The sequence below is a fragment of the Prionailurus viverrinus genome, chromosome D2 (assembly GCF_022837055.1).
Source record: "Prionailurus viverrinus isolate Anna chromosome D2, UM_Priviv_1.0, whole genome shotgun sequence".
Lineage (NCBI taxonomy): Eukaryota > Metazoa > Chordata > Mammalia > Carnivora > Felidae > Prionailurus > Prionailurus viverrinus.
This window is the reverse complement of record NC_062571.1, coordinates 61729220-61747956: the sequence shown is the minus strand read 5'-3', so window position 1 is coordinate 61747956 and position 18737 is coordinate 61729220. Positions and strand designations below refer to the sequence as shown.

The following is an 18737-nucleotide window of genomic DNA, read 5'->3' as shown; positions in this document are numbered from 1 at the left end:
TTCACATTCTGGCTCTCTCTCTCTCAAAAATAAATAAACAATAAAAAAAAAAAAAAAAAAAAAGAGGGGCGCCTGGGTGGCTCAGTCGGTTGGGCGTCCGACTTCAGCTCAGGTCACGATCTCGCGGTCCGTGAGTTCGAGCCCCGCGTCGGGCTCTGGGCTGATGGCTCAGAGCCTGGAGCCTGCTTCCAATTCTGTATCTCCCTCTCTCTCTGCCCCTCCCCCGTTCATGCTCTGTCTCTCTCTGTCTCAAAAATAAAAAAACGTTAAAAAAATTAAAAAAAAAAAAAGAGAGACTTGGAATCCATCACAAAGCCTGTTCTAAACAATACAATATTATAAATTAATAATTGATATAAAAAAATAATTGTGATAGCATGAATGGGAGAAAGGATTAAATATATAAAAGAGAAAGGCAAAAAGGGATGCTATTGTCTATCATAACTACCTATGTGTCTTCTTCATAGGGTAGTTGTAGAAATGATATGAGATAAATACTGATAAGATGCTTGAGAAAATGCTGTATCAGGGGTGCCTGGTTGGCTTAGTCGGTTGAGCGTCCGACTTTGGCTCAGGTCATGATCTCACCACTCTTGAGTTTGAGCTCTGTGCTGGCAACTCAGAGCCTGCTTCAGATCCTCTGTCCCCCTCTCTCTTTGTCCCACCCCCACTTGCTCTGTCACTTTCTCTCTCTCAAAAATAAATAAAAACATTTTAAAAAAAGAAAACACTATACCAATATTTCAGATACTAGAATAATTCCAAAAATGAATCTAAAGTATTTTAGAAAATGTCATTTTAGAAAATAGTGGTATATTGGCTCAAATATACATTCAAGAAATTGAGATGTGATAAAAATTAGCTTTTCAAAACAGAGGAGAATTGATTTAATGGATGGATAGGAAATTTTGAACTAGTTAATATTTAGGAAAATAGCCACACTGTACCTCAATATTTAGGCTGAAATAATCTCCAGTGGTTTAAAATTTTTAATGTGAGAAGCAAAGCCATGAAAGTACTAGAAGAATCTTCATGACTTTGGATTAAGCAGTGGACTCTTCTTAGCACTGACACCCAAAGCACAAGCAATCAAAAAAGAAAAAAAGAAAAGTTGGACTTCACCAAAATTAAAAACTTTTGTGCATCAAAGGACACTATCAAGAGAGTGAAAGGACACACACAGAATGTGAGAAAGTTTTGCAAAAATATATCTGATAAGAGTCTAGTATCCAGAAGAGATAAAGAACTCCTACAACCCTACAATAAAAAGACAACCCAATTTAAAAATGGGCAAAGGATTTGCAACAATGTGGATGGAACTAGAGTGTATTATGCTGAGTGAAATAAGTCAGTCAGAGAAGGACAAATATATCATTTCACTCATACGTGGAATTTAAGAAACAAAACAGATGAACATAAGGGAAGGGAGGTAAAAATAAGATAAAAACTGAGAGGGAGGCAAACTATGAGAGACTCTTAAATACAGAGAACAAACTGAGGGTTGCTGGCAGGGTGTTGGAGGGGGGATGGGCTAAATGGGTGATGGGCATTAAGGAGGGCACTTGTTGGCATAAGCACTGGGTGTTATAGGTAAGTGATGAATCACTAAATTCGACTCCTAATTATTACACTATATGTTAACTAACTTGGAGTTAAATTAAAAAAATTTTTTTTCAACCTTTATTTATTTTTGGGACAGAGAGAGACAGAGCATGAACGGGGGAGGGGCAGAGAGAGAGAGGGAGACACAGAATCGGAAACAGGCTCCAAGCCATCAGCCCAGAGCCCGACGCGGGGCTCGAACTCGCGGACCGCGAGATCGTGACCTGGCTGAAGTCGGACGCTTGACCGACTGCGCCACCCAGGCGCCCCCCAAAAAATTTTTTTAATAATAAAAAATAAAGGGGCGCCTGGGTGGCGCAGTCGGTCAAGCGTCCGACTTCAGCCAGGTCACGATCTCGCGGTCTGTGAGTTCGAGCCCCGCGTTGGGCTCTGGGCTGATGGCTCAGAGCCTGGAGCCTGTTTCCGATTCTGTGTCTCTCTCTCTCTCTGCCCCTCCCCCGTTCATGCTCTGTCTCTCTCTGTCCCAAAAATAAATAAACGTTGAAAAAAAAAAAATAATAATAATAAATAAAAATGGAAAAGGATTTGAATAGACATGTCCCCCGAGAAAATGCACAAATAGTCAACAAACACATGAGAGGATGCTTAGCCCCACTAGTCCTTAGGGAAATGAAAATCCAAACCACAATGAACTACCATTTCACATTGACGGGACAAGTACAACCAAAACTAAACAAGGGTGCCTGGGTGGCTCAGTCATTTAGGCATCTCTCTCTTTATCTCAGCTGGAGTCTTGATCGTAAGGTTGTAGAGTTCAAGCCCCACATTGGACTCCACACTGAGTGTGCAGCCTACTTAAAAAACAAAAAAACAAAAAAACAAAAAACCCAACTAAACAGAAAATAACAAAGTGCTGGCAAAGATGTAGAGAAACTGGGATCCTGTACGTTGCTGGTAGGAATTTAAAATGATGTAGCCACTGTGGAAAACAGTTTCATGGGGCTTGAAAACGTTAAATGCGGAACCATACAACCCAACAATCCCACTACTAGGTATAGACCCAAAAGAATTAAAAACAAGTACTTCAACAAGTACACAAGGCACATGTCCATTCGTGTTCACAGCAACGCTACTCCTAATAGCCAAAAGCAGAGACAACCTAGTCATCTATCAACTGAATAGATACATAAAATATGTTATATCCATGCAACGAAACATGATCCAGACACAAAAAGGAATGAAGTACTGATACATGGACAAACCTTGCAAGAAGAAAACCTTAAAATTATGTTATGTTAAAGAATCTAGACACAAAAGGCCACGTACAGTATGATCCCATGAATAGAAGATGTCTACAATAGGCAAATCCAGAGAGAGAGAGAGAGCAGACTAGTTATTGCAGAAGGCTGGGAAGAGGGGAGACTGCAGAATGACTGCTGAATGGGTATAGGATTTCTTTCTGGGGTGATGAAAGTTTTCCGGAACTAGATAGTAGTCATGGCTGCACAACCTTGTAAGTGTACTAAAAGTTACTAAATTGTACCCGTTAGAGTGGTCAAAATAGTGAATTTTATGTTATATGAATTTTGCCTCAAAATTTCTCCAGTACTAAAAGAAAATATAAGTGGGGTCCCCGGCTGTCTTAGTTGGTAGAGCACAAGACTCTTGATCTTGAGGTTGTAAGTTCGAGCCCCACATTAAGTGTGGAGATGACTGAAAAAGAAAATCTTGAAAACATAAAATTTTTAAAAATTAAACACTAAAATGAAAATGAAAAGAATGGGGTGTCTGGGTGGCTCAGTCGGCTGAGCATCCGACTCGGTTTCGGCTCGGATCATGATTTTGCAGTTTGATGAGTTTAAGCCCCGCATCAGGCTCTGCACTGGCAGTGGGGAGACTGCTTGGGATTCTGTCTCTGTCCCTCTCTCTTTGCCCCTTCTCCATTCACGCTGTCTCTGTCTCTCTCAAAATAAATAAACTTTAAAAAAAATAAAAGACAATATAGGTAAATTTATAATATTCACATGGAGGTCTTTATAAGCATAACATAAGAGACAGAAATCATAAGGGAAATGACTACATAAAAATTGAAAATGCCGGGCGCCTGGGTGGCTCAGTTGGTTCAACATCTGACTTAGGCTCAGGTCATGATCTCACCATTCATGAGTTTGAGCCTCACGTTGGGGTCTGTACTGACAGCGTGAACCCTGCTTGGGATTGTCTCTCTCTCCCTCTCTCCCTGCTCTTTCCCTGCTCATGCTCTATTCTCAAAATAAATAAAACTTTAAAAAAATTGAAAATGTCTGCTCAGGAAAAATAAGCAAATAAAAAGATAAATGGCATGCTGAGAAAAAGTATTTCCGGCATATAATAGATGGTCTGTTACAGAACAGTAAGAAAAGGCAAATACCACTCTAATAGCAGATGGTTCAAGGAATTACAGAGGAAGTTCACAACGGATGAAACATAAATGGCCAGTAAATACACCAGAAGGTTCAATATATGCAAAATAAAACAACAAATTATTTTTTGCCCATCAGACAAGCAAAGATTAAAAAAAAATAATACCTAACATTAGTAAGAGGACAGGGAAAAGGTATTCTCATGCATTGGAGGTAGGCATGTAGACGGGTACAGTCTTTCTGTAGGGCATTTTGACTATCTCATGAAGACTTACAAATATTTGAATATTTGAATAATATTTTCCAAGGTAGCTCTTAATCTTTTTTTATATCTGGACTCCTTTGAGAATCTGATGAAAGTAATAGACCCTTTCTTGAGAAAAATACACATACATGCCTATAATTTTAAGGGGTTCATGGATGCCCTCAAGTCCATTCATGGGGCACCGGGTTAAGAGTCTCTGACTTACTGTCTGGATTGGAAAAATAAAGTTATGAAATTAATTCAAATCATTTTGTAGACACAAATATGCTAGAAATGATTTATAGTGACCAACTAAGGGGCACCTGCGTGGCTAGTCGGTTAAGCATCCGACTTTGGCTCAGGTCATGATCTCACCGTTCGTGGGTTCGAGCCCCGCATCAGGCTCTGTGCTGACAGCTCAGAGCCTGAAGCCTGCTTGGGATTCTGTGTGTCTCCCTCTCTCTCTCTCTGACCCTCCCCCACTCGTGCTTTGTCTCTCTCTCTCTCTCTCTCTCAAAAATAAATAAACCTTATAGTGGCCAACTAAAAGAATAATGATTTGTTTCTTGTTTCAGTAGCCTGTGGCAAGCATAATGTTTTTTTTAATTGTTCCGTTTGAGGGTAGGGATTGCAAGTCAAACAAACCTTTGATTCTAATGCAGAACACCCTCTACATGTTGACAGCTTCTCTCCAATTGGTCTGATCAGAAAATCTTGGGCAAATCGTGAATTCTTCAGGATAGCTGCTGTTTCTTCATCCACTTCAACAATTTCACCCTCCTGAAGGGTAGCAGGAAAAAAAACGCATTTTTTTTAACGTTTATTTATTTTTGAGACAGTGAGAGACAGAGCATGAACGGGGGAGGGTCCAAGAGAGAGGGAGACACAGAATCTGAAACAGGCTCCAGGCTCTGAGCAGTCAGCACAGAGCCCCACGCGGTGCTCGGACTCACAGACTGTGAGATCATGACCTGAGCTGAAGTCGTACGCTCAACCGACTGAGCCACCCAGGCGCCCCAAAAAACGCATATTAAGATATGCCACTTTAATCTCAATAAAAGAAAAAATACGCAAACGTTTTACTAAGGAGTGGCCTTTTAGGATGAAATACTATACCTTATAATATGATTTTCTCTTATGTTCAGACCCTGCTGCGAGTTTCCTGCTTATTTCAAAATGGAACTGACCAGTGTCATAATCAGTTTTTGTTTGGTGGCAAAGCAAAAAAAAAAAAAAAAAAAAAAAGACACTCATTGCTCCAGTTGCCAGTCTCTCCAGAGACAGATGTAGAAAACCACTCTTATCTGAGCTTCACCTTATTCATCATTAAAATAAAGTTTTAAATTAAGAAATAGTTCTCAACGTGTTTTTCTGTGCGTCCGAGGGCGCCCGGGAGGTGTATAAAGGGCTCATGCCTTGGGAACCAGGAGATTCTGGGTTACCTAACCCTTCCCTTCAGATAAACTCTGCTTTTACCCCTTCATATACTGGGGTTATATAAAGCAATGTCTGACGCATGGTTAACTATTGGTGTTTTAAAGAAGATTTAGCTTTAAAAAATAATTCTGCTATTAAAACTTTTTTTTTTTTTTTTTGAGAGGCACTGTATCAGAGTGATGAGTTCAAAGGTCCTTCCCAGGGGCGCCTGGGTGGCGCAGTCGGTTAAGCGTCCAACTTCAGCCAGGTCACGATCTCGCGGTCCGTGAGTTCAAGCCCCGCGTCAGGCTCTGGGCTGATGGCTCAGAGCCTGGAGCCTGTTTCTGATTCTGTGTCTCCCTCTCTCTCTGCCCCTCCCCCGTTCATGCTCTGTCTCTCTCTGTCCCAAAAATAAATAAACGTTGAAAAAAAAAAATTTAAAAAAAAAAAAAAAAGGTCCTTCCCACTTGGATTCTGTGGCTCTAAGGAGCAGGCAGTACATTAAGGCACAGTGGATCGGTGAGAAAGCATTGGTGAGAAAGTACCAGGGGGTAATTAAGAAATCTTTTTGGACCAAAAAAAAAAAAAAAAAAAATAGAGGTGGAAAACAGTAAACCCTTCTACCTTTGGAATGAATAATAACGATCTTGTCTTTACTGAGTTTTAAGATTCTATTTTTTTAAAGTAATCTCTACACCTGACATGGGGATCAACTTACAACCCCGAGATCAAGAATCGCACACTCTACTGACTGAGCCAGCCAGGCACACCTATATTATTGTTACTCTCACAGAAATTCTACACAGTAGGTATTATTACCACCACTCTTCCAGTGGAGCCAACTATATCTCAAAGAAGGACTTATTCAAGTTTACCCAAGTAATAAATAATAGAGCCAGAATTTGAACCCAGGTATCTGATTCCAAAGCCCATACTTTTCCATTTTGAGGAAATAAAGCCTATTCTGCAAAGAGTAGTAATTTTTTTATGTTTTTTTAAATTTTTTTTTTAACGTTTTATTTATTTTTGAGACAGGGAGAGACAGAGCATGAACGGGGGAGGGTCAGAGAGAGGGAGACACAGAATCCGAAGCAGGCTCCAGGCTCCGAGCTGTCAGCACAGAGCCTGACGCGGGGCTCGAACCCACGGACCAAGAGATCATGACCTGAGCCGAAGTCAGACGCTCAACCAACTGAGCCACGCAGGCGCCCCCAAAGAGTAGTATTAATATCAACATGTTGTCATTAAATACTAACAGTTCCTTGATTCTATGATACAAGTGAACAACTGAAGTATTGTTGCAGTATTGTGCAACTCCTATTCTTTTCCATCCTTCTCTCTATAATTGTCCATCCTTTTCCATTGTTTCTCTATAATTCCATTAATCTGATGTCTGAAGGATGCTTCCCATCCTTCCCATCCCTTTCCCATTTAAGAAAAGACTTTTCTTAGGTGTGATAGCAATACTGTGGTTATATAGGAGAATATTTTATTCTTAGGAGATGCATGCTGAAAGATTTTAGGGTAAAATGTCACAATGTCTGCAGCTTACTTTGTTTTTTAAAGTTTATTTATTTGGAGAGAGAGAGAGAGAGAGAGAGAGAGAGAGAGAGAGAGAATGAATTCCAAGCAGGTTCTGGCTGTCAGCGTGGAGCCCGATGCAGGGCTTGATCCCACCACAGTGAGACCGTGACCCGAGCTGAAATTATGAGTTAGATGCTTAACTGACAAACCATCCAGGCGCCTCTGCAACTTACTTTTAATGGTTCAGTGAAAGCATACACACATACACACACACACACACACACACACACACACACACACCAATACCAGAAAACTGAGAAGCAATGCAAAGTTAAGAAAAGTATCTGGATTCCCAAGGCACCTGGGTTCAGCGTCCGATTCTTGACTTTGGCTCAGGTCATGATCTCACAGCTTCTCGGGTTCGAGCCCCACATTGGGCTCTGTGCTGGCAGCACAGAGCCTGCTTGGGATTCTCTCTCTCCCTCCCTAGCTGCCCTTCCCCCAATGTACTGTCTCTGTCTTTCTCAAAATAAATAAATAAACTAAAAAAAAATTTTTTTTAATAAAAAAAAGAAAGAAAAAGTACCTGGAGCAAGGGTAAGAGTAGAAAGAATACCCAAAGTACAGAAAATTTTATTTACCTTAAATGTGAAATTTGCATCAAATATTAGTTCTTTTTCGTGTCCTGTGATTCCTCCATTGTAAATAACTTGGCATCTTTCGGCTGGTCCTGTCTTAGGGAGTTTGAAGAGGCGAAATGTTGCAGAAACAAAACGACAGTCACCTGAAACAGAATTTACCCATGATTCAGCTCCAGCACCCAAATGGCTATTGGTTTGCTTAGCAGATGAAGAGCATATATATTATCAAGGCGATTTTCTTCTTTGCATGCCATGAGTTATCTTTCTGGCCAGTTCACTTTATTTACTGAATAACTTCGAAGTGCTTTATACCAAACTTTGGAGGTTGCTGTTAAGCAGAAGACAAGATGGAGGTTTCCGGATGATCCAAAGTCTATCTCAATGGGGCTCACTCACTACACACTTCCTAATCACCACATCTGAACCATTTAGGGAGCAGTTTTAACGTCCCCCCCCCCCCCGCTCTTTCTTACCGATCACTCTTTCTAGTTCCTCGTTTTGAACTGTAATGAGGTTGGCACTGACCAAACGTGGGCGGCAGAAACCAATTTTCTGGGCAAGGATGGCAAGGTCCTTCCAGTACAAAGCACCACCCAGGCACTCACCTAAAAACAAAGAAAAATCACATACCAACCCAAACAACTAGGTGTTCAGGAAATTACTCTTCTGTCAAACTGATGAGGATATGGTGCTTGTTGAAACATAGGGCCTAGAAATAGAAGAAGGTCCTGAGTGTCCCCCCAAGATCTTAAAGTCACAATCAAAATCAAATATACTAGCTAATGGCCTCTGGGAACCATTCTTCAAGACAGTCACTAATAGGCTAGTTCCACCTAGCTGCAATCCTATTTTGGGATTGAGTAGGTCACAATCTGAAAAGCACTATCTATGTGAGGAAAAAACATATAAGAGATAATTTACAAAATTGCCTTTTAGCTCCAGATTATCATAATGATGTGCTACTAGACAATAACTACTACTAATATTCATACTAATTTTTAAATTTATTACATCAACAAATCAGAAACAATCCAAGTGATTACCCATAGAGAAATGGTCAAATAAAGTACGGTACAGCTATATACTACAGTTGTATAATACAAACATTTAAAATACATTTTTAAAAATCTTGGGCTTAGGACACATGCTAAATAAAATTATAATACTAAATTCTATATACAGCATGTTCCCAATTTTATTTTATTACACACACACACACACACACACACACACACAAACACACATCCTAAAAGGATGTATACTAAAATGTTAAAGAGGTTAATTACTAAGTTACATGATAAGTAGTATTTTTTCCTTTTTCTTTTTGTGTTTTCCAAAGTTTTAACAAGATTCATTTAATACTGTATGACAAGAAAAAAGTTAACGTAATTTATTTTTTTAAGTTTATCTGTTTCGAGAGAGAGAGAGTCGAGGGGAGGCGCAGAGAGAGAGAAGGGGACAGAGGATCCAAAGTGGGATCTGTGCTGACAGCAGCGAGCCCGATGTGGGACTTGAACTCACAACCCCAGAGCTCAAGAGTCTAAGGCTCTACCAACTGAGCCAGCCAGGCTCCCCTAAAAGCAAGAACTTTTGATTTCATAGTCAGATTGACCACACGCATGCCTTCATCTCCTTCAACTTCCCGAGACTCTGTTAAAATGACAGTGAGGAAATAAACAACACAATAACGATGCAGACAGAAGGTGATTGAGGGGGCTTTGGTTCCAGAACGGTTGCCCTCATTTCCGTGCTACAGTTTCGAAAGTACTTTTCAGGGGCGCCTAGGTGGCTCAGTCGGTTAAGCGGTTAAGCGTCTGACTTCAGATCAGGTCATGATCTCGCGGTCCGTGAGTTCAAGCCCCGCGTCGGGCTCTGTGCTGACCGCTCAGAGCCTGGAGCCTGTTTCCGATTCTGTGTCTCCCTCTCTCTCTGACCCTCCCCCATTCATGCTCTGTCTCTCTCTGTCTCAAAAAAAATAAACGTTAAAAAAAAAAATTAAAAAAAAAAAAAGAAAGTACTTTTCATATCCACTATCTCATTTAATCTTCATAACAGCCCAATAAGGCAGATTGTATTATTATCTACATTTTACAATTTGGAAAACAATGACTCCAAGAGACTAATTAAATTGTCCAAGGTCATACCACTCTGGAAAGGCAGAAGTGGAAGAAAACATAAGCCTAATCCCACGTGTTCCCATGTCACAAAGCCTCACCCTGGATATTAGCAGACCGGAGCTCTGTACCTGAACAAGTATCTGCCGTAAAACAAAACAAAGCAACACCTACCCCACAAAACTCGGCGTGTCCTGATTTCTTCTGGCAATTCAAGGCTAGCATAGACGTCACTGAAATACAGCTCCCCTCCATGCTGAAACAGCAGTATTAGTCCAAACAAGGTTAAAGATGACATTAGTCCCAGATAGCAAAGAAAGGAATGAGGAGATAAAATCAATTTTAAAAACCAACAGAACTAACAAATCACAGCTGCCTCCCTAGTCACAAGCAGTAACTGCATGCCAAGATTATTTTCCAGCGCCCTACCCATCAGGTAATAAAATGACTTTCCAAGAGTGTTTCTCTCCTAAATAAAGAGACTCAAGTTACTTAGAATTTTTGCCAGTCTGAACCAAACGCAGTCCCAAGTAGGTGTATAACTAGTGGAAATAAATGGTATTCCTAAATTCTTCTAAAAATTGTATAACTTTTGTGATGTAATAATACACTATATTTTTTTAAATTTCTTTCATGTTTTTAAATGTTTGTTGATTTTTGAGAGAGAGAGAGAGAGAGAGAGCATGTGAGTGGGGGAGGAACAGAGAGAGAGGGAGACACAGAATCCGAAGCAGGCTTCAGGCTCTGAACTGTCAGCACAGAACCCGACGCGGGGCTGGAACCCATGAACCGCGAGGTCATGACCAAGCTGAAGTCGGCCGCTTAACTGACTGAGCCACCCAGGTGCCCCAATAATACACTATATTTTTAAAATATTGTCCTTAAAATCTCAGACATATGAGTGATCAGGAATTTTAAGATTGTATTTAGCTAATCTCAAGGGCTTAGAGTCTAGATTGAACAGTAATGTCTCCACCTTTTAGAAGTACATCTTGGTGAAGATAGTAAGCTGGTATAAGGCGGTATGTCAATTAAGACATTATTAAATCATTTTTACATAGATATTCTTGTTTGATCTCTCCGAAGCCCTAGAGCCCCCAAATCTCAGAATCTCGTATCTTCTATCATGAAGATACACATCTCATGATATATATGGAAGGTATGGAGCTCCAGCAAGTTCTCCTTTTAGAAAATAGTTAATTTAAAAGTTCTACCTTCTTGGGGCGCCTGGGTGGCGCAGTCGGTTAAGCGTCCGACTTCAGCCAGGTCACAATCTCGCGGTCTGTGAGTTCGAGCCCCGCGTTGGGCTCTGGGCTGATGGCTCAGAGCCTGGAGCCTGTTTCCGATTCTGTGTCTCCCTCTCTCTCTGACCCTCCCCCGTTCATCCTCTGTCTCTCTCTGTCTCAAAAATAAATAAACGTTAAAAAAAAAAATTAAAAGTTCTACCTTCTTTAACTTCCTGAAGATCTAGAATCCTGACAGAGGCAAAATAAGCAGCCGTGAGAAACACTATACAAGCTAGAAGAATATATTCATAGCAGCCTTTAGTAGTCAGTCCCAAAGTTCCTGCAGGTTCTACAGATGCCATCCCAGAAGCACGTACAGCAGAGAACAGGAGGAGAGACAGCAATAAGGCAAATATTTTAACACGTTCAATGACTACCACGACTCTCAGATTTATGACCATTTACAATGTGAGAAGAAAAAGAATCCATGCCTAGGGTATTCTTGCCACACCCCTTTGGCCATCCCTTTTTGCAAAATTTTTTAATATTTTATTTATTTTTGAGAAAGAGAAAGAGAGAGGCAGCAACAGAGGGAGACCCAGAATCTGAAGCAGGCTCCAGGCTCTGAGCTGTCAGCACAGAGCCCAGTGCGGGGCTCGAACTCGCAAACCGTGAGATCATGACCTGAGCCGAAGTTGGACGCTTAACCCACTGACCCACCCCAGGCGCCCCCCCCCCTTTTTGATTTAGGGAATAAATTACAAGAGTTTGAGCTCTCAGCTCAAGGGAGCAAGAATAGGACAGGCCCCACTGCTCTTACTGGCACGTAAAGCCCACTTGTCCCGACCTTCCCTCACCTTCAGCACTCGGTGAACCTCCTGTAGCACTTGCTGCTTATCAGGCACAAGGTTAATGACACAATTTGATCTAAAAAAGAACAGATGGACTGTCAGGCAAATTTGCACACTACCCAGAGCTCTTCAAATCCTTCAGTCCCTGAAGATGTCTTTCATTGTTTTCTCAAAGCTACCTCATTCTTCCTGCCTCCCTCCTCTCTTCCCCACACTCAACTTTGCCCCCCAGGTTAAAGGAGATAGACAGTGTTTAAAAGCACAGTAAATTGTTAGCAAACTTGAGTGTATAGGAAAAGAAGGCAGGCGCACTGATTTGTTTCTGCCCTTGTGGTCACCTCGCAACAGCACGAAACCTGGGACCAGACGCCTGCTGCACAATGTGTTCCTTACGCCACGTGGAAATAGGCGAAATTCCTCAAAAGCAGCTTGGTCAGGCGTGTCACGTGGGCATGATTTGACAAAACCTCAAAGGAAAAGGGGAAATGCAGATCCCTACACCTTGGTGTGATGATAATACTAAAGGTAACGGGTCAGTGTGTATTGTATGAGCAGACTCAGTGGTCCTGCTGGTCTTTTGGGCTCATTGGGTTCACGGTTAAGTTTAAAATCAGTTCTCTCCTGGACTAGTGTGTTCTGAGGCCAGTGGACCACAAGCGCCTGAGGGCAGCTCCCTCCCTTTGTGAAGTCAGGCTACGTTTAGTTTAACACCTTAAATGAGAGAAGTTCAGCAAAAGGTGGTGACATTTGTGTTCAGCAGGAAATGAGCTATAGTCACAAAAGCTATAGTTATGTAGGGACCCACATAACAATATCATAACTCTCATTCTTGATTCCAGTCTCCTCCAACTTCTCTATGTAGCCACGATGAAAAGTCACGTTGGGGGTCTGGAAGCCATATTTTTCCATGTGATATTCAATATACTTTTTAGCCACTTCTACCTAATAAAACAATAACCCAAAAAAGCATATGTGAATTTGATAATCATTTTTTTTAAATATACTACTTTTTTATTATATGTTTCCTGCTACTCATGGAATATACTTACCCGAGACTATTTTGGGGAAATGTTCAATACTTCTCTGGGCATGTAGTATATATTACAGCCTGGGATAACTCAAGAGAGCACAAACTCCCTGCTCAATACATGGATTTTTCTTTAATTCAGTAGGCTCCACACCCAACATGGGGCTTGAACTCATGACCCTGAGATCAAGAGTCACATGCTTCACCAACTGAGCCAGCCAGGCACTGAACGAACTCTTCACTCAATAACAAAATCTTTCAAGATAGATAGTAGAAGGAAGGGAAAAATCGGACTCTGTTGGGTCATCAGGAGATACATGGATCAGGTCAAACCCCTGACTCTGTTCTCCCAGAAGAGCCCCTAATTGTCAAAGTTCTCAGCTTTCGGGGCAGGAGGCATACTGGCACAAATGAGCATCGCATTTAGCAGCCTTCTTAGATTATCCCTGAAGAGCCGCAACGGAAACAGCTTTATCTCTAAAAGAATGCCTGTGAGAAGTTTTTCCTCCTTGTCCTCCAAACCACTGCCTCACCTGACTCTCTGTCATGTCTATTCCAGTGACATGTCCCATCTCACCAACCAGCTGACTAAGCGCATAGCAATCTCGGCCACTTCCACTGCCCAGGTCCAAAATCCAGCAGTTTTCCAGATGCTCGGGGATGACCAGACCACAGCCATAATACCTGGGAAACAGAAACTACATACAGATCCCCCCCGCATCCTTCTGACCTCCGTCCTTCCTTTCTGTCCCTCCTTCATCATTCACCGGATTTCTATTTAGGTGTTTAGTTTCCCCCATTAAACCGGAAGCTCCATGGACACTGGGACTCTCTCTGCTTTGTTTACCATTATATTGTCGGGCGCCGTACCAGGTACAAGACAAGACAAGGCATGTACCAGATACATGGCAAGACAAATAAGCCATTTACAGTAACTGTGGAATAGAAACATTTAGTTAGGCACTTGCTGGACATTTACTACAGGTCCAGAACTGGGCTAGGCACGGAGAAGAAATGTAACACAAGATTTCTGTCCCCTAGGGGTATTTAACTGGGGAGGTAAAACATGAGCACAGAAAACATTTCCCATGATTTATTGACAAATGGAGTGGCACAGGCAGTAAGTGCTCTAGTGGTTTAGGGAAGACGGGGCTCAAGGGTTGGAGAAGGCTTCACAAAGTAGGTAGGACATCAGTGAAGTGTTGGAAGGGCAGGATTTGGAAAGGAGAAAGGGGAAGGAAGGCATTCCAGATCAACAACGGCATGCGGGGCAGGAGGAAGGGAAAGGTCTGGCTACAGTAGTGTCGTGCATCAGAGGGATGGGGCTGGTTAGGAAGGGAGGGCCAAACCTGACAGCCTTGAATGTCAGGTCCAACGTGTATAAATGTATCCTGAGTAAAGGTGGGTGGGAGTGAAGGGGGCGGGTCATTGGAATTTCTTAAACAGAGCTGGTAAGATGATCAGTGCTGTACTTTACCAGTTTTATGATAGACAAGGCAAACTGGATGGATTGGAGGAAACGGATCAATTCCCTAGGGACCGTATCAACTCTCTTTTGAAAAAGCTGCTGTCTAAAGTCTTTAGCGGGCGGGGGCAGCCCAGGGCACTCTACCTCAGGGCTACTTCTTCATGTACGTTATTCAAGGCTTCCCGGATGTGCTTGGGGACCGGCCTGGCTGCCGTGACACAGGCATTGGTCTGGAGGTCCGCTGATTTCTTCAGCACCTGCCCATAGTAGGTCTGACCGGGGGGCAAGGGCGGGTGGGGGTGGGGAGAGAGAAGAGCCGGAGCTGGTGAGCGCAGGGTAACGGCTCCCATGCCCACCACCCCCATCTCCACACATTCAGGCCTGGCTAGGCTTGCTCCCTGCAAAGCTCTAAGCTCAGACTCTGCCCTGCACCCTCCCCTCGCCCCTCCCTGATCCTGGGGTTGGAGGGGGGAGGGGAGGGCAAGGGCACAGGCCGGGCTGGGCTTCCAAAGGCCTAGTGCTCCCACTCAGCCGAGGCTCCTTCTTGGCCATTACAGGTCCTTCTTGCTGGCACCTGCACGTCCTTCCGGATCTCAGCGTCTCGAGGGGCGGCCACTGACAGAAACGGGGGGGGGGGGGGGGGGGCGGTGGGGAGGGAAGGAAGCTGAAAGGCGAAGGTGCTGAGCACCTGCAAGGGGAAAGGGGCACGCTAAGATAGAGGGGTGGTTAAGGGGCACGCTGGCGGGGGGTGATTGGCGGGGGGTAGTGACTCAGGGGCACGGGGGCACGGGGAGGCGAAGGGCAGCACACTCACTGTCTCCTCGGCTTCTGGACTCCGGGACTTGCGTTCCCGGCAACTAGCTCCCCGGGCCCAAGGCTCCTGAGGCCCCGCCCCCGCGACAGGCAGGCCTGACCTCCCGCGGGGCGGGCTTCCAGAGCTTGAGCAGGTAGGTGGTACCAGCCCGCCCACCCCGTGAGGCAGGAACCTGCCGCCGCTTCCAGCAGCTTCCAGCACAGGCTGACCGCCCGGCCTCACCTCGCGTTCTGGCCTTTCTGGGCCCAGTTAGTCTTTCCAACCGGAAAGAGGAGATTGCTATTAACTAGTATCTTCCTTTATTGCTCCGCTGTGATTTTCGTGTTGTAAACCTCCTATGCGGACTTAAATGAACACCCATATGATTTTTGCCCCTGGTGGGGAATGGAAATCACCTATTCTCAATCTTTTTTTTTTTTTAACTGAAGTCTAGTTGACGTACAATGTTATGTAAGTTTCAGGTGTACAATTTAGTGATCCCACAATTCCCCAAGTTACACACTACTCACCACATGCATAGCCAACATCTGTCACCAGTTATTAAAATACTATTGACTGTTTGCCCTATCCTGTACTTTTCATCCCCATGGCTTACTCATTCTATAGCTGTAAAATGTTTGTACCTCTTAATCCCCTTCACCTATTTTGCCCATTTTTTTTTTAGATCCCACATATAAAAGGATTATATGGTATTTATCTTACTCTGCCTGACTTATTTCACTTGGCATAACACCCCCTGGGTCCCCATCATGTTGTTGCAAATAGCAAGATCTCATTCCGTTTTATGGTTGCATATTTCGTAATATACACATACACACGTATATATGTATATATACACATATACATGCGTGTCTATGTTTTCTTCATCCATTCATTGATGGACCTTAGATTGCTTCCATACTTTGGCTATTATACATAATGCTTCAGTAAACATAGGGGTACACGCGTCTTCTCAAATTAGTTTTCATTTCCTTTGGGTAAATGCCCAGCAGTGGCATTACTAGATTACATGGTATTTCTATTTTTAATTTGTTGAGGAACTCCCATACTATTTTCCACAGTGGCTGCACCAATTGACATTCCCGCCAACATTGCATGAGGGTTTCCTTCTCTCCACATCCTTGCCAGCACTTGTCATTTCTTGTTCTTTTGATATTAGTCATTCTGACTGGTGTGAGATAGTGTCTCCTTGTGTTGGCTTTTTTATGTATATATATTTTTAATGTTTATTTGTTCTTGAGCGATAGAGATGGTGTGAGCAGGGGAGGGACGGAGAGAGGGAGACACAGAATCCAAAGCAGGTTCCAGGCTCTGAGCTGTCAGCACAGAGCCTGATGCGGGGCTTGAACCCACAAGCCACGAGATCATGACCTGAGTCGAAGTCAGATGCTTAACTGACTGAGCCACCCAGGTGCCCCTCATTTTGGTTTTGATTTGCATTTCCCTAATGATGCGTCAGGATGAGCACCTTTTCATGTGTCTGTTGGCCATCTGTATGCTTTCTTTGGAGAAACGTCTGTTCAGGTACTCTACCCATTTTTTACACAGATTATTCTCAATCTATTTTGAAAGTCAGGTTTATTGAGATATAATTTACATTCAGTAAAATTCAACTTTCTCTAGCATACAGTTCTGTGAGTTCTGACATACATATGACAATCAAGACTCTCACACCCAAAAGACTTTTTTAAAATACTTATTTATTTTGAGAGAGAGAGAGAGAGTGTGTGAATATGCAAGTGTAGGAGCGGCAAAGAGGGAGGATCCCAAGCAGGCTGCATGCTCTCAGCGCAGAGCCCGACGAGGGGCTTGATCTCATGAACTGTGAGATCATGACCTGAGCTGAAAACAAGAGTCAGATGCTTAACCGAGACAGACACCCAGGCACCCCTCACCCCAAAAATATCTTTGTGCCCCTTTGTAGTAAATCCCCTCCCCTCCCCACCAGCTCCTAAATAACCACAATTGTTTTCTCCCTCCTTTTCCAGAACGCCATGGAATCATCATGTACGTAGCAGTTCTGTTTTGTATTATATTTAGGAAAACAGCTTTTCTAAGTGCATTTTAACCTCTAGTCATTTTTAGTCAATGCACTTGTGTTTCCCCAGTATTGTTATTCCATCCTGAAGAAAGTGTTTTCTTCCTCCCCTATATAGAACAACAATGAGTTTGAACTGCGTGGTCCACCTCTATGTAGATTTTCTTGGTAAGTACAGTATGTAAACGTATTTTCTCTCTTGCAATTTTTTTTTTTAATGTTTATTTTTGAGAGCAGGTGGAGGGGCAGAGAGAGAGTGGGACAAAGGATCCGAAGCAGGCTCTGTGCCGACAGCAGGGAGCCCGATGCAGGGCTCAAAGTAAAGAACCATGAGATCATGACTTGAGCTGAAGTCAGACACTTAACTGATTAAGCCACCCAGGCACCACTCTCTTGTAACTTTCTTAATAACATCTTCTTTTTTCTCTAGCTTACTTCATTGTAAATACAGTATATAATACATATATAAAATACGTGGTAATTGTTTACATTATTGATAAGGCTTCTGGTCAATAGTAGGCTATTAGTAGTTGAGTTCTTGGGGAGTCAAAAGTTACATGCAGATTTTCTACTGTGCAGGTCTCGGCACCCCAACCATCATGTTGCGCAAGGTATTCGTCTATCTCACCTCCTTCTGTGGTTGTAACAAGCATTTCTATTCATTAGGATAGTAAGGAGATACGGAGATCTAAATTGAACATTTACCATGTTATACTCATTTTTCAGTCTCATCTGCTAATAACAGTCTCCCTGATGTCAATTAGTTGTTGTTAAATATTAATAGGAAAGTGTTGTATTTTGACATTTTTAACAAATTAAACCCGTGAAAACGATCCTTGTTGGAATATTTTTATAGCTTAGAATATTTCCAACTATTAAGTGTGTTAAAATGAGTGTTTCTATAGGTGTCAGTTTCTTGGCACTCATGTAATGGTAAAAACACTCAAATATTAGTTTTCAATATACGGTCTCCATAAAATGAGCCCCTTTAGGGAAAGCAGTCGCTTTCTCACTCATTGTTAAAATGCCCTCTTTATCTTGAAGGAACAGATTAATGGGAGTTGAGGAAAGGGCTTTACCATTTGCCACTTGTTCACTCACGGTACTTTAATGTATTATCTTCAACTTATGGTTATTTACAAGAATCATCTGATAAACCTTAAATCCACTTCACCACACACAGATAAATCACAAGAAAGCAAACCGCCATCAACTTAAATTGGGTTATTCCCAATTTTCCCTCAGGTATCTAGGGTGCAGCACTGATTTGGGACCAGAGTGCTTGCAGCCATAGTTCATTCTGATTAGTCAGGGCATCAGCCACAGTTCTTTTTTTTTTGTTTGTTTTTTAATATCACCCCTGCTAAGTAACAGGCCTAGTGTAGATCAGTATGTTATGGAGATGAAAT

General features: G+C 42.5%; 1 protein-coding gene across 3 annotated transcripts in view; it reads right to left on the bottom strand.

Annotated features, from left to right (window-relative positions):
* AS3MT (arsenite methyltransferase) overlaps positions 1–15394 on the bottom strand; it is a 31883-nt gene extending 16489 nt beyond the window's left edge. For 2 of the 3 annotated variants that reach the window (XM_047825560.1, XM_047825559.1), the window contains exons 1-9: positions 15291–15394; positions 14621–15091; positions 13542–13692; positions 12787–12923; positions 11988–12057; positions 10079–10160; positions 8264–8395; positions 7791–7933; positions 4855–4989 (exon numbers count right to left, since the gene is read on the bottom strand). In XM_047825560.1, the coding sequence (XP_047681516.1) occupies positions 4855–4989; positions 7791–7933; positions 8264–8395; positions 10079–10160; positions 11988–12057; positions 12787–12923; positions 13542–13692; positions 14621–14841 (1071 nt within the window). In that variant the 5' untranslated portion in view covers positions 14842–15091; positions 15291–15394. The remainder of the gene's footprint in view (positions 1–4854; positions 4990–7790; positions 7934–8263; positions 8396–10078; positions 10161–11987; positions 12058–12786; positions 12924–13541; positions 13693–14620; positions 15092–15290) is intronic. The other variant, XM_047825561.1, reaches the window with a different exon arrangement.
* Between the last annotated feature and the right edge of the window lie 3343 nt (positions 15395–18737).